The sequence below is a fragment of the Chelonia mydas genome, chromosome 16 (genome assembly GCF_015237465.2).
Source record: "Chelonia mydas isolate rCheMyd1 chromosome 16, rCheMyd1.pri.v2, whole genome shotgun sequence".
NCBI lineage: Eukaryota > Metazoa > Chordata > Testudines > Cheloniidae > Chelonia > Chelonia mydas.
Genome location: NC_057857.1, coordinates 6,049,183 through 6,063,589, shown reverse-complemented (window position 1 = coordinate 6,063,589; position 14,407 = coordinate 6,049,183). Strand labels below are relative to the sequence as shown.

Genomic DNA, 14,407 nt, shown 5'->3' with positions numbered 1-14,407 from the left:
AGTTCTGTGGCCTGTGTTCTACAGGAGGTCAGACGAAATGATCACAATGGTCACTTCTGGTCTTGGAACCGATCCCTCCATGACTGGCTCCTATTGGGGGTTTGCACAGCACTCAGCACAGGGGGGTCCAATCTGACACGAGGCCTCCTGTGGCTTCTGTCACACACATCATAGTAATAGAGCAGTTGGCGAGTAAATCCACCCAATCCTGCTCTCCTTTGTTCTCCTAAAGGTTCCCACTGAAGCCAACAGGGGGCTTCGACGGGATGGAGAAAGGCAGTTTGGGCTCATTATTTGGCACCCTATTTTACTATTTCAGAAGACACATTGACAAGAATCAACTCTGTGAGGAAAGATTCAGACTGGCTCCGTTCAGTAATCCTCATTGCACGATACTGCATTTGCTGTGCGGGGGAAGCAACGGCTGCTAGTCCAGTATTGAATGTCTCCTATCAGGCCATTTAATCAGCTCCAGTTGTGACCGCTGCAGCAACAAAATCTCAGTGGAAACTGCTGGAATGTGGAGAGTGGGAAGGAGGCGCTGAGATGCCGGAGGCAGAGAGCTTTATTTGCTTTAGGCTGTATCGTTATTGCATATAAAAGGTTTAAAGGGACTGAAATACTAAAGGAGAGGAGAAGGTGGTGAGAAGACAAGTGGAGCTGCCGTTGCAGAGACCAGCACCAGCCATGGGGAGAGCTGCTCAGAAAACTCTCCTCTCTTTACTCTGTCTAGCAGCAACGGTTTGTCAGGCTCAGGACACCTGCCCAGGTGAGTGAAAGACAATCCTGTTCCCAACAGTGTTTCATACTGTGGCTCTTGCCAACCTGGACCCTGGAGAACTGGGAACTGTTCAGGAATGTTTGTTGTCCTACACGTCTATAAAGTGCTTTGTCTGCTCATGGTGCTTTTAAAATGATAAAAAGAACAGCTTCTTTGTACAAAATTCCTTTGTCGAAATTAATCAATATTCTAGAAGTGCACAACACAGACGAGAGGTGTTCAGAAAATAGGACACAGGTTTTGCAAACCATGTTGTGAAAATGTTGTCTCTTGTCTCCTTTGAGATTCTTCAAAATTTGACTTGACCTTTTCTCCTTCATCCTCATTTACTATCTTCTAACCTCCCTATGTTGCCGCTAGAATCTCTCTGTCTAAAGCTCCCATCTCCTTTGCATATTGGGGCCAAGGCCTTTCTAATCTGGTGACTGACCGACCCACACAGAAAGATGAGCTAAATTCTGGAAAATAAAATCTCTATCTTCAAAGCTCAGAGTGAGCCTATGATTTAAGATCCTTCTGCTTTTAAAAATTCACCTTTACCAAATAAGATGGTTATCTGTAAAATCGCAACTGTTGTGTATCTATCACCGCAAATCCACTATACAATTCTTTCTATGTCAACACATTCATTTCTGTGCTTTGGGTTGAGAATCCAGCAGCATTTGAAGTTTATTTTAGTTCATCAAGACATCCTGTGATTCTTTTGCAAGATTTAGTCAAATTTGTGGAGACCTCATTCAGGCAAATGGTCTCTTTGAAGGAAATGGGTGGTTTGCTAAACAAGGATTGAATATAGGCTTTGCAACCTTATGCATAAATTAATGTATTATTTCAGAGCAGTACTGCCTTCACATTTCATCTCCTTACGTTCATGATGGTTTTGAAAATCAGTTGCCCAAATGTTCCAGATTAGGAGGTACAGTTCCTCTATCACAGGTAATATTAACTATGTCCACATTTTGTTTACCTCAAAAATTTCCACATCAATAGAGCTCAATGGAGTTGACAGGTATGTCCCTATTTTTCTCCACTGATGTCCCTGTAAATAATTTTAAATCTCATAATGTGTATAATATAGAGAGGGGACTGTTAGGTTAAAAAACATATTTAGTTCTTTAAAATGTATTACCTGAGCTTGTAAGAACAACTGTTTTTTAAATTATGTTACTTTTGCACAATTTCTTCACTGAACAGCAGCTATTTGTTTCTCCTCTGCATTTCATTCCGCTTTTGTTTCTCTGTAGTTAATTTCGTTAAAAGATTCTCATGAACTGATACAATGCTGCAATGTTCAGGTTGGAAACGCTGCAGAGGGATGTACACATCAAAATTAAGTCTGAAGTGATTTCTTTTAATACAAATATTAAATAACTTTTTAACTTTTGTTTCCACTATAACTTAAAACAAAGGCTAATAATAATAACCCCCAACTTTTAATATTAGGGCATTGTCTCTGAAATGCATAAAACTGAAGAAAATGTTGGATTTATCACTAATAGAGATAACCAAGAAAACCAAGGAACTATCTAGGCTGTCATTTGCTGGGTTTATCCCCCTGGATTTCTGCAGAATGTTTCAGATCCTGAGAAGCTAACGATCATTGATTATGGGTTCATTTCTTTCCCCAGAGGTGAGCTTAGAGGGTTTCAACAATACCAAGAAACTCTCCATTCTCCAAGGCTGCCCTGGAATTCCAGGTGTTACAGGGCCCAAAGGAGACCCAGGAAATGCAGGAACGAGCGGTACGTTTCCGGGCACTGAATAAGGCATGACTGGTGCTGATGTAAATGGGAATTATTTCTGTAATATGCTCAGACTTTGGAGATTCCCCTCAACCCCGATATGAGGAAACTCACATGGCGTAGAGTCACATAATATCAGGGTTGGAAGGGAACTCAGGAGGTCATCTAGTCCAACCCTGTACTCAAAGCAGGACCAATCCCCAATTTTTGCCCCAGATCCCAAAATGGCCCCCTCAAGGATTGACCTCACAACCCTGGGTTTAGCAGGCCAATGCTCAAACCACTGAGCTATCCCTCCCTTCCATCTCCCATATCCTGTGGCAAGGGATTGGAACTTCAGAATAACCAAGCTCTAAAATATTGTCCATTCCCTTTTGGGGTGTCAGATTGGCAACCAAGTCTTCTGGTTCTTTCCCCGTCTCTATCACTGGCTCGCTGTCTCACCTTAGTCAAGTCACTCTCTTTGAGCCTCATTTTTCTCCTCTATATAATGGCGATAATGGTCCTTTACCTCCCAGAGGTTATCTGAGGCACATTTCATTGATCTGTGAAAAGCGCACTGAGAAGTTTGGATGAGGGGGCTAGAGAAGAGGAAATTATGATTATTGTCATGAGCCGTGACATTTTTAATGGTAGCATGTATAAAATGGCTGTTTATCAGCTTTGGCTCTCACCTAACAGCAAGATGTGCTTGTCCCTTTGACTTCAATGGGCCTCCATGTGAGAGTCCGTGCTAGGGGATCATGATGTGAGATCAGGGACTCAGCGAGCCAGATGCAGATACAGGATTTGAATTTTGACACAGATGAGTTCTTGTAATTCCAGGTTGGGGTGGTGGGTGGGGATTATGTACTCAGTATTTACGCTACCTTGGAAAATATTCAGTCAGTTTTCTGTGTTTGCAGGAGAACGGGGACTTCCGGGGATCCCCGGAAAGGAGGGGAAAACTGGCCCAAAAGGTAAAGTAACAAACGGCAGAGAACTGTGTTTTCCTATAGGTAACCTAAGAACAGGAAATAAGTTTTTAATCAAATATCAATTAGAGCTAGTTATAAAACACCAATTCCTATAATATCTGGGCTCCAAAACCACCACAACTTCCCTTCACTCTATTTTTGACAATAAAGGGTTTATTATTGTAACAGAACTTCAGTTCTGATAGAGTGTCAAGATCTCGCTATCTCTGATCAGTCTTTACTTACTTATTTTTTGTTCAATCAGGAAAAAGAGGTCCTGCTGGCCACCTTGGAATGAAAGGTGAGAGACCTCAGATGATTCTTCTCACTTCAGAGCAGGGCACATTCTGGTGCTATTCACGGTGATAGAGGAATTGGGAACAACAATCCCCCCGCTCCGTTTCATTATAAAATTTTTCCTTCCAGCTTCTTGCCAAACAAAAAAGCTGAAATGAAATTGGTTCTGGTTAAACAAGAATGTCCCCTTTTTGATTAATAGCCAAATGACAAAACACAGTGTTGTTCTGAAATGAAGAGTTAGAACATTTCAAAATTGTGAATAAAATATTTGCAGGAAAAATTTCACCCAACTCTAAGTATAATGTCTGATATGTCATGAGGTCCAATGCAGTCACAGGAAATATATCTCAACTGCAGTGTAGACATAGCCTAAGTCTATTTCATTTCAGCCAATGCAGAAGACAAGATAAGATAAATGCAATTCTGCCAACCCCAAATCTTTGAAAAACTGAAGTTAGGTTCATCAAAAATTAGGAGACTGGTTTTAGAATCATGAGATTATGTAAAAATAATAGATCTGGTGTTCTTTTTATTTGCCTTCTGCTTTTTGAATATTTAGGGGGCACTGGGGGTCACATTTTGAAGCTCTCACTGTAGCTTTGAGAGCTAGAAACTTACTTTTTCTTTAAGACCAAAGGCTGAAATCATGTCACATCCACTCTTTAAGGAAAACAATAATTATCATGAGACTCATGACAAAATCCTGAGAGTTGGCAACATACATCACTTAAGTCCCACAAAACGCCAACTTTAACAGATTGTGCGGAGTGTAGCTGATACATAGGCCTTGAACTAGCCCCTCCACACAATTAAACCCAAGCAATTTCTGTAGTGAGATGGTGAATTATGGAGCTGAACTTAAGGTAAAACAAGGATTTTATTCTGGGTTCTTTTTTTAGGAGTAAAAGGAGACCCGGGAGCTACAGGAGTCCCTGGAACATTTGGTGAGACCCTCTGCACCCTCCTTTATACTGAACACATCATTTCAGTTTTATTTTTGCAGCACTAAAAATTAAGAGGCTGAAGAAGCTTGTTTCTTGAATAGTTACCATGTCCACAATATCAAGCTCACTGATCCTCCTGTAAGATTTCGGCTCTATAAAGAGAGAAATAGCTGTACCTATAAAAACAGGTGGCCATCCATGTGTTGTAACATCCGGAACAACACTAGCCAGATGACCTTTGGTATGAGAGAGAACAGCTGAAATGTAAGTGAAATCTGTAGATCTGGAGGTGTATCCTAGAGAAGGTTACTTTCTCCTACCCCTCCTTATATTTCCTACATACCATGAGTGGGGAGTATGAATCACAAGAAATGGATCCTATTTATATGTCCAGTTAAAGGAACGATTTAACTGTTATTCTCCCGGTGTCACTTGGAATTTTTTTTTAAAAAAAATATTGAGTCAAGTTCACAGCTAGCGTAAGCACCTGCAACTCCCCTGACTTTGTGGGCATTGTTCCTATGAACTGACCAGCAATTAACTTAGTCTATTAAGGACCAATTCTTAACCCTGCAAGTAGGAGCTTCATGAGAGGGTTATAAAATAGTATTAGCTACCTAATGAGAGCTGTATTGATGGTTCAGGCTGGAAGGCTCAGATCAGAGATGTGTGTGAATCCATTAGCACTTGGATTTTCAAAATTAAAAACCTGTCTAGTGCATTTTCAAGATAACGAGTACTTTGCTAACCCAGCTGTCACTGTTGGCCGATTACATAGTTTAAAAGACAGTGGAACATTTTCTGGTTCCATTTCACTTTCTATTGTGTTTATTTTCATGACCAGTGGAGGAAGACCTGGAAGACAGAAAGTGTAGGAAAGGTGAGTTTCTTATGATCACTAAATGTCATCTCATTCCATCCAGAGACCCAAACATCAAAACCCATTAGAGATAGACAAATTGCAAAAAAATACATCTGTGATTTACCCCATTTGCTGTTCTCAAACTATCAGCAAAGAGACTTTGATCTTTTAAAATGAAGGTGTTTTCTGTTAGCATTTCACCAGTGAATCTTTTGTAGAAATATATTTCAGCCAATGGGTTCGCTTGCAAACTGTTTGATGTGACTATTCCTGTGAGTATGTGATATTTTTTCGGGGTGAATGCTCATCCAAGTCACATGATAACCCAAAGCCCTTCTCACTCACAGAGAGATTTCAAAATGCTGCATGGGGACTTGCAACACAAATCTTTGTGCACGTTTCAATTTCCATGAGTTTTTAAGATGCTTTGAGCAAATCCCCTGTTCAGGTTGAGCTGTTCTCACACAGAACAGATGGAGTTAGGCAGGTGGTTGCATCTTTTCCTCTTGCAAACAAAGTTAATACAAACCAGACTGGCACACTGGAGTCTAAATCATTTGTTTTGCTAACTACAGAGAGCATGAAAAGCCTCGCTAGGTACATATGCTGCTGCTGTGGTAGGTTTCCAAAGATAGAACGCAGAGGGACCACAATCTATTTAAAGGGATACTACCCAATTCCCAAACACTACAGTGGGAAGGAGAGAAGATGGTGGCTCAAAGAATATTTTCTAGTTACCTGATTCTGCAATTGATCTGGCCCTCAGTGCAACATATAGCAGCCTATGAATCCCTTCTCCAAGGAGAGTTATACAACTAATTTAAATATTTCAATTTCTCTTTCAACCAGGAGCAAAGAACTGCAAGGAGCTGTTAGCTAGAGGGATCCGCATGAGTGGCTGGTACACCATCTACCCATATGACTGTAAAGCCATGACCGTGCTGTGTGACATGGACACAGATGGCGGAGGATGGATTGTAAGAACAGAGCATAATGAAGCTCATTGGATATTTTTTCTTGAACAACAAACAGTTTACTGTCCCAAGAATGGGAGGTGGCCCTTAGCCAGTGGGCTGCAGCTAGGAGAAAAGCATGAGGACAGAAACTCTGAAGCTGTTAGCTCCCCATGGTTAGCTGAAATAAAAACACAGACACTTCCTGAGCCCTTCTAATCCTCCCTAGTCCTTGGTTGTGGAGATAACTCGGTTGTGAACACAATGGCTTCCATGGAGGGAACCTGGAGCTTTAGAGTCTAAAAGACCCGTCTGAGGGGACATTTGTCGCTGCTCTGACACAGGTTTCCCTTTTCCTGGCTATTCTCTGCCCGGCTCTCAGAGCCTCTTCAATAGCTGCCCAGACTCCGGAAACAGAATTCCTTCTTCCTTCCAATTCTAGTGCATCCGCTGCTCTCTCGCTCCAGCAACCTCTGAGTACGAGTGGAGAGAGTGTTCTAAGGAGATGAGCATGCAAGGGGTTTGAACCACATCACATTTAAACCTTCTAATTTATAATTACACTTATTTATATCCCAGTTGTGCCTAGAGAATCCGATGAAGATCAGGGTCCCATTGCGCTGGGTGCTGAACACACATACTGAGAGACAGCCCCTGTCCTTTGCAGCTCACAGTCTCCATAGACAAGGCAGATAAAGGGCCGGACAGAAAGCAGAGGTGATGTGACTTGCTCGAGTGGCACAACTGGGTATAGATCTCAGGCCTCCTGATTGCCAGTCCAGTGCTGTAGATTTCGGACCATGTGATCCTTTAACCTAGTGCTGTTGCTACCAAGATTTAATAGGATCCTCTGAGACAAGCCTCCCTCTGCAATAGTCACCTGAGCTGAAATAGACCTGACCACCAATGATTTACAGTGATCTCATCCAATGATTTACAGTCTCAGAGTTTCTGGTCTTCTGCTCTACTAGGATGGAAAACAATGTGGGATTTCCCAGCTGAGAATCTCCTGTTTCCCTGCAGGTGTTCCAGAGACGGGTGGATGGCTCTGTGGATTTTTACCGTGACTGGTATTCATACAAAAGAGGTTTTGGCAGCCGGCTGTCAGAATTCTGGCTGGGGAACGAAAATATCCATCTGTTATCATTCCTTGGTAAAGACATCACTGATGCATTCTTTTCCTTACAACAAGCTTCTCCACCACATTTTATTCCCACACTTTAGCCATGGATACAGGGTATAGAGGTAACACTTCTACCGCAGACACCCCTTCCTGTATTTTACAGGCCAGGCCTGCCACACAAAGCTATTGAAATGAGTAATGCTGTTGTAGATGGGCTGGATCCAGTCATGATTCCTGGAGCAGCATTTTGTCCTCGGGTCGTTCGCCCACAGTACAGCAATAAGGGATACTACAGCCTGGATGAGGTCATCGATTCTGAACTACCTTCGCAAAGCATAACATGGAACAGGTTTTTAATAGCGAGGTCAGGTTGGTGGATGGAAATCGAATTCATAAAGGTCGATACGAATATATTTGGCTTGATCCAAGAATCAGTGGGTGAAATTCTGTGATGTGTGTGATGCAGGCAATTCAAACTAGATGATCATAATGGTCCCAACATAATGGAGCCTGATTTGTGCGTAGAGTCTTTTGGGGCTTCTGCAATAAAAACATTCAATAACGGTAATAAACACCAATGGAAGGTGCTGAACATTTTGCTTTCAAATTGTTTTCTAAAGTTCCCAACGAGCTTCGCGTCGATCTCAGAGATTTTGACAACAACTATGAATTTGCTACATTCTCATCGTTCAGAGTTTCAGGGGAGACTGAGAAATACACGCTGATCATTGGACCCTTTGTGAATGGCACTGCAGGTAGGTTCTGAGCTCATCCTTTATGGCAGATGGAAAAATGGAAAGCAAAAGTGATGCAGAATATTCAATGGCAGAAGCAAAAGGCGAGGTGATCTGTGGAGGTGATGTCTGTCAGGAAACATCAGTTATTCTCCTGCTGAACTATTAGAGGAGAAACACACGGTCTAGTGACAACAAAACATATAGTATAATAGGGATATCCTGCCGAGTGAGGGATTGAACGCAGAATAACGAGCAGAGGTAGGCACAGCTACTGCTGGTTGCTTTCTTAAATTAGAGCTTAATGCCCCAAAGAAATATCTGAATTAAACTAAGTAGGCACACCAGGATTGGTACAAGTCACTGGGTGGGTAGATATGCCCCATTTCATGCAAACAGAATATTCCTGTCTGATGGATACCAGAGACAGGAATATTCTGTGGCATGCAGAGTCTGCTACACACCACTGCAGGATTGCTCAGGCACACCCACAAGCCCCCTAGGGAGAAGGGCTTTTAAGTAGGTTTAAAAGGGGCCGGGGACAAAAGCCAACAGCTAAACATAAAAAAGGGCCAGCTTAACAGAGGGCTAGATTTTTTGGGGGAGGGGGTACGTAGGGTCAGAGGAGGAAGAAGAGGGTAACCAGTAGAGGCATATACTTAGAATCTCAGATACCTATACGTAAATACCAGGCAGAATAATTTTCTGGAGAACTCCTGCAGGATGTGTCAATGTCCCAGAGCACTGGAGAAGGGCAAACATAGTACCTATCTTTAAAAGGGGGAACAAACAGGAACCAGGGAACTGTAGGCCAGTCAGCCTAACTTTGATACCTGGAAAGACACTCACTCAAATTATTAAACAATCAGTTTGTAAACACCTAGAGGACAATTGGATTAATTAGCAATAACCACCATGGATTTCTCATGAACAAATCATGTCAAACCAACCTAATTTCCTTCTTTGACAGGGTTATTGGCTTAATGGATAAGGGGAAAGCAGTAGACATGATATATTTTGATTTTAGTAAGACTTTTGACAAAATCCCATGTGGCATTCTCAAAATGCAAACGAGGGAAATGCAGTCTGGATGAAAGCAGTCTGGAGCTGCTTGCTTCCTGTGGGCTCTTTTCTCTTCAAGCTGTAGGAGCCAGTTCTGTCACGGACTTTGATACTCTGATGTAGCTGATGGCACCACTTGTTACGATCACTTGCCAATATTTCCCATTGGTCAGGATCAATTTTTTCATCTCTTGCTTGCATATGTCTTTATAGTGAAGCTTGGGACGTCCTGTTGTTCTTGTTCCCTTGGGTATGCGTCCGTCTTCCAACCTACTAAGATGGCCCAGCCAATGCAGTCATCTTTGCTTGAGCAGAGCTGTCACACTTGGTAAATTTGCCCTTCAAATTTGCCCACCACACATGAGAGTGCTGAGGATGAAGGATTGGCATACTAGCATATAGAATCATAGAATATCAGGGTTGGAAGGGACCTCAGGAGGTCATCTAGTCCAACCCCCTGCTCAAAGCAGGACCAATCCCCAATTAAATCATCCCAGCCAGGGCTTTGTCAAGCCTGACCTTAAAAATATCTAAGGAAGGAGATTCTACCACCTCCCTAGGTAACGCATTCCAGTGTTTCACCACCCTCCTAGTGAAAAAGTTTTTCCTAATATCCAACCTAATCCTCCCCCACTGCAACTTGAGACCATTACTCCTTGTCCTGTCATCTTCTACCACTGAGAATAGTCTAGAACCATCCTCTTTGGAACCACCTCTCAGGTAGTTGAAAGCCGCTATCAAATACCCCCTCATTCTTCTCTTCTGCAGACTAAACAATCCCAGCCTCTCCTCAGCCTCTCCTCATAAGTCATGTGTTCCAGACCCCTAATCATTTTTGTTGCCCTCCGCTGGACTCTCTCCAATTTTTCCACATCCTTCTTGTAGTGTGGGGCCCAAAACTGGACACAGTACTCCAGATGAGGCCTCACCAACGTCGAATAGAGGGGAACGATCACGTCCATCGATCTGCTGGCTATGCCCCTACTTATACATCCCAAAATGCCATTGGCCTACTTGGCAACAAGGGCACACTGTTGACTCATACCCAGCTTCTCGTCCACTGTAACCCCTAGGTCCTTTTCCGCAGAACTGCGGCCTAGCCATTCGGTCCCTAGTCTGTAGCGGTGCATTGGATTCTTCCGTCCTAAGTGCAGGACCCTGCACTTATTCTTGTTGAACCTCATCAGATTTCTTTTGGCCCAATCCTCCAATTTGTCTAGGTCCCTCTGTATCCTATCCCTACCTGCCACCGTATCTACCACTCCTCCTAGTTTAGTATCATCCGCAAATTTGCTGAGAGTGCAATCCACACCATCCTCCAGATCATTTATGAAGATATTGAATAAAACCAGCCCTAGGACTGACCCTTGGGGCACTCCACTTGATACCGGCTGCCAACTAGACATGGAGCCATTGATCACTACCCCTTGAGCCTGACAATCTAGCCAACTTTCTACCCACCTTATAGTGCATTCATCCAGCCCATACTTCTTTAACTTGCTGACAAGAATACTGTGGGAGACCATGTCAAAAGCTTTGCTAAAGTCGAGGAATAACACATCCACTGCTTTCCCTTCATCCACAGAACCAGTAATCTCATCATAGAAGGCAATTAGATTAGTCAGGCATGACCTTCCCTTGGTGAATCCATGCTGATTGTTCCTGATCACTTTCCTCTCGTGTAAGTGCTTCAGGATTGATTTCTTGAGGGCCTGCTCCATGATTTTTCCGGGGACTGAGGTGAGGCTGACTGGCCTGTAGTTCCCAGGATCCTCCTTCTTCCCTTTTTTAAAGATAGGCACTACATTAGCCTTTTTCCAGTCGTCCGGGACTTCCCCCGATCGCCATGAGTTGTCAAAGATATTGGTCTTGATGGTCAGCTTTGAGTTGTTCCATGTTCTTTTAGATAGTCTGCTAAAGGTGGTGGCAGCCTTTCCAATGCGAACATTTAGTTCTTCATACAGTGAGAGGTTGGTGGTCACTGTAGAATCTAAATAGCTGAACCTTTTGGACGATTTCAAGCTGGTTTGCATTTAAGGTGATTGAAGGATCTTGTGGAACCCTCTGTCCTAATACAACCGTTTTCTTGATGCTGATGGTGAGAGCAAATGCCTGACAGGTACTTGAAAGGAGGTCCATGAATCCCTGTAACAGATCTTCATCATGGGCTATGAGGGCAGCATAATCAGCTAAAAGAAGTTCCCTGAACAACACCTTTTTGACTTTGGTCTTTGAGTTAAGTCATGACAGGTTGAAGAGTTTCCTATCCAATCCTGTGTGGAGATACACTCCGAATATGGCCTGGTGAAAAATGTTCCTTACTGGAAATAGAAATGCAATCTCTCTCCTGACCCCAGGGAGATTTCTGCTGCCTCAGAAGGGAGAAATTTAGTAACCCCACTGCAGAACTGCCAGGCTGGGCTGTGGGAACTGAACTGTAAAAATGTAGAAAACAAACAAGAAGAGAATATCTCACCCACCTTGTCTCTGTAAAAACATGTAATAAATAAACCCAATTGTTTCCACAGGGGATTCTTTAATGGAGCACAACGGCATGATGTTTTCAACTCATGACAATGACAACGACTGGTCTGTAGGTAACTGCGCACTAGCTTTTAAAGGCGCCTGGTGGTACAAGGACTGTCATGCATCCAACCTGAATGGATTATACCTGAAAGGAGCCCATGAAAGCTATGCTAATGGGGTGAACTGGATGTCATCCAAAGGGGACAGGTACTCCTACAAGATGGCAGAGATGAAAATCAGGCCCATGTAGCCAATCAGGGAGGCACCCATAATAATTATACTGAGCTCTTATACAGCAGTTATAGGCCTGTCATAATAAACATTAATCTGAAGATGACACTAAAGATCTTTTCTTTATGCACTAGCCATGAGGGGGCAGACATCATCATAGACACTTACCCAGCGCAGTGCATTAGGACTAGAGCAGGTAAAAAAAGATTAAAATAGTTTTGTGGGGGGAAAATTGAATTTTTCATTTGTTTTCATTTCAAAAGACTCTAAATTAACCCATTTTTGCTTTTGGCTTTTGTGAATTAAAAAAGTATGATTTTTTTCCTGCCACACAAAATATTACAACCACATCAGTGATATTTCATGAAAATTTTCATGTTTTTTCAAAGGCTGTTTGTCCTCAGAAAAGCTCATAATTGGAGAAATGCCAGCCAGCTCTGTCTAGGTTATGTCTCCTCTCCTGCATGGCTCTGCTGTCTCTTCATTACATTACCAGAAGCACCACCACAGCTCCTACCACTGCCATGCAATTCTTCCTGTGGTGTTGGGGACTCATTACCCTCAGATGCTGCGTCTGCCTCTGGAGAACCTTCCCCTCTGTCAATAAAGCAAGGGCTGCTCAATGAGTTCCACGTCTCAGATTTGTTTGTACATACAAGACAGTTCAATAGCATTAAAGCCCAAATGTGCCTGGCCCTGCATTGTGAACATTGTGGGCAGAGTGCACCCTGGGCAGAAGGGGACATTATTTGCCTGGCTACCCTGGGGAGTGAAAGAGAGGGGAGCTACCTCTGCCAGCAGCATTTTGGCTGCAGAAGGTCATGTCGAAATAGGGTGAGGGTGGAAATAGAAGAGCACTGAGACGATCTCAGGCTAACCCTGCACTAGAAAGTCCCATCGCCCAGCCCATGGCGCCTTGTGAGGCAGAACAGGCCATAATCTCCCCTCATTATGCTGGTATTATTCCCAGCGGAAGATTTAACAATTTAACAGCAAATGCTGACTGGACCCCTAGTCCCACCCCCTCCCCCCATCTCCCTCTCCCTGTGCCAGGAGCAGAGGAAGAAAAAGATGGGCCTCGGTGCAGGCTTTTATTGTGGACCCCCATATGCCATCACAAGTCCCACATTCTCTCTTCCCTCACCCCCCACAACCCCCATCCCTGCTTCTGCACCTCCTGCTCTGCTCCCCCGCCCATCCCAACGCCCCACCCAGGTCCATGCCCTGCACCAGAGCTGCTGCTGCTAGAGCCATCACCACGGCTCCTGCCAAAGCCAGACCTGCTACCGCGGGAGTCAGCACCGCAAACCACAGCTGCTGCTGCCAGCAGAGCTGGAGTCGGAGCCCTAGCAGGCAGCGGGGGGTGGGGGGGCCTCCAACCAAAATGGAGGCTCTGCCATTGCCAGTCCCATTCATCAGACTTCGCGGCAGAGCCACCCTTTTGGAGTCGTCCCCCCCGCCCGGGGCAAATTCAAATGTGGGCCGTGGGGCTCAGCGCATGGCTCTTCCTCGGGGTTCCAGCAGGCCCCCAACAACAGCAGCGGCCTGCACTGGGCAGACGTTGTATGGCCAAGCAGCCCTGAGCCTGCCCCAGCTATTCATCTGCCCCTGTCGTCTACCTTCTCCCGATCGATTCCTGACCCCACCTTCACAAGCACCCGACGCAGTCGCCATGGCAGGGGGCCCCTTGGCTGGCTCAGGGCTCCTGCCATTGCACGGGTTGCAAGTGTCTAACCCCGTCCCTGGCCGTCAGCCCCAATTCTTATAGGGCTCCCAGGCAGAGACGACTCCTGCTCCTCCCCCATAGTGGGGGGGCACAATCTAAAGGGGAGGGCACGTGACCCCCCCCATCCCCCACTTTTGTATGCCTAGGCTTTCCCCACCCCATATTATCTCTGGGGCCTGGGGGGAGGCTCTGTCCTTCTCCCACAGTGCCCCCCCCCAGGCATGTTCAGTCACCGTCTCCGGCAGCCGGGCCGGGTGGAGAGCGGGATGGAGCCACGTCTCACGCCGGCTGGAACCGGCCGCTCCAGGTCTCTGTTCCACGCAGCACAGCGGCTGCCTGAGAGAGCTGGGCTGGGGAGCTGGCAGCAGCGGTGGGTTGCCCCCTGCCTGGGCCCTGCTGCCGGGGACAGGGGCCGAGCGTGCCGGCTGGGCCGGCGCAACAGGAGGACAGAGCCCCTCTCCCCGCCC

At 44.9% G+C, this 14,407-nt stretch overlaps 1 protein-coding gene across 1 annotated transcript; it reads left to right on the top strand.

The window, feature by feature from the left end:
* The first annotated feature begins 509 nt into the window (after positions 1 to 509).
* LOC102931410 (ficolin-2-like) lies at positions 510 to 12,756 on the top strand. The gene is made up of 10 exons (XM_007067621.3): positions 510 to 769; positions 2,410 to 2,523; positions 3,429 to 3,482; positions 3,745 to 3,780; positions 4,679 to 4,723; positions 5,568 to 5,603; positions 6,435 to 6,562; positions 7,562 to 7,691; positions 8,282 to 8,416; positions 11,986 to 12,756. The coding sequence occupies exons 1-10, from the start codon at positions 688 to 690 to the stop codon at positions 12,231 to 12,233; spliced, it is 1,008 nt and encodes a 335-aa protein (XP_007067683.2). The 5' UTR covers positions 510 to 687; the 3' UTR covers positions 12,234 to 12,756.
* The last annotated feature ends 1,651 nt before the right edge of the window (positions 12,757 to 14,407 follow it).

What these genes read in the sequence shown, in the direction of transcription:
- LOC102931410 (XM_007067621.3), top strand. Translation starts at nt 688, where the DNA reads ATGGGGAGAGCTGCTCAGAAAACTCTCCTCTCTTTACTCTGTCTAGCA. An exon ending in AGGAAATGCAGGAACGAGCG is followed by an intron (nt 2,524 to 3,428) that starts GTACGTTTCCGG and finishes CTGTGTTTGCAG; the next exon opens with GAGAACGGGGACTTCCGGGG. An exon ending in GGGGAAAACTGGCCCAAAAG is followed by an intron (nt 3,483 to 3,744) that starts GTAAAGTAACAA and finishes TTGTTCAATCAG; the next exon opens with GAAAAAGAGGTCCTGCTGGC.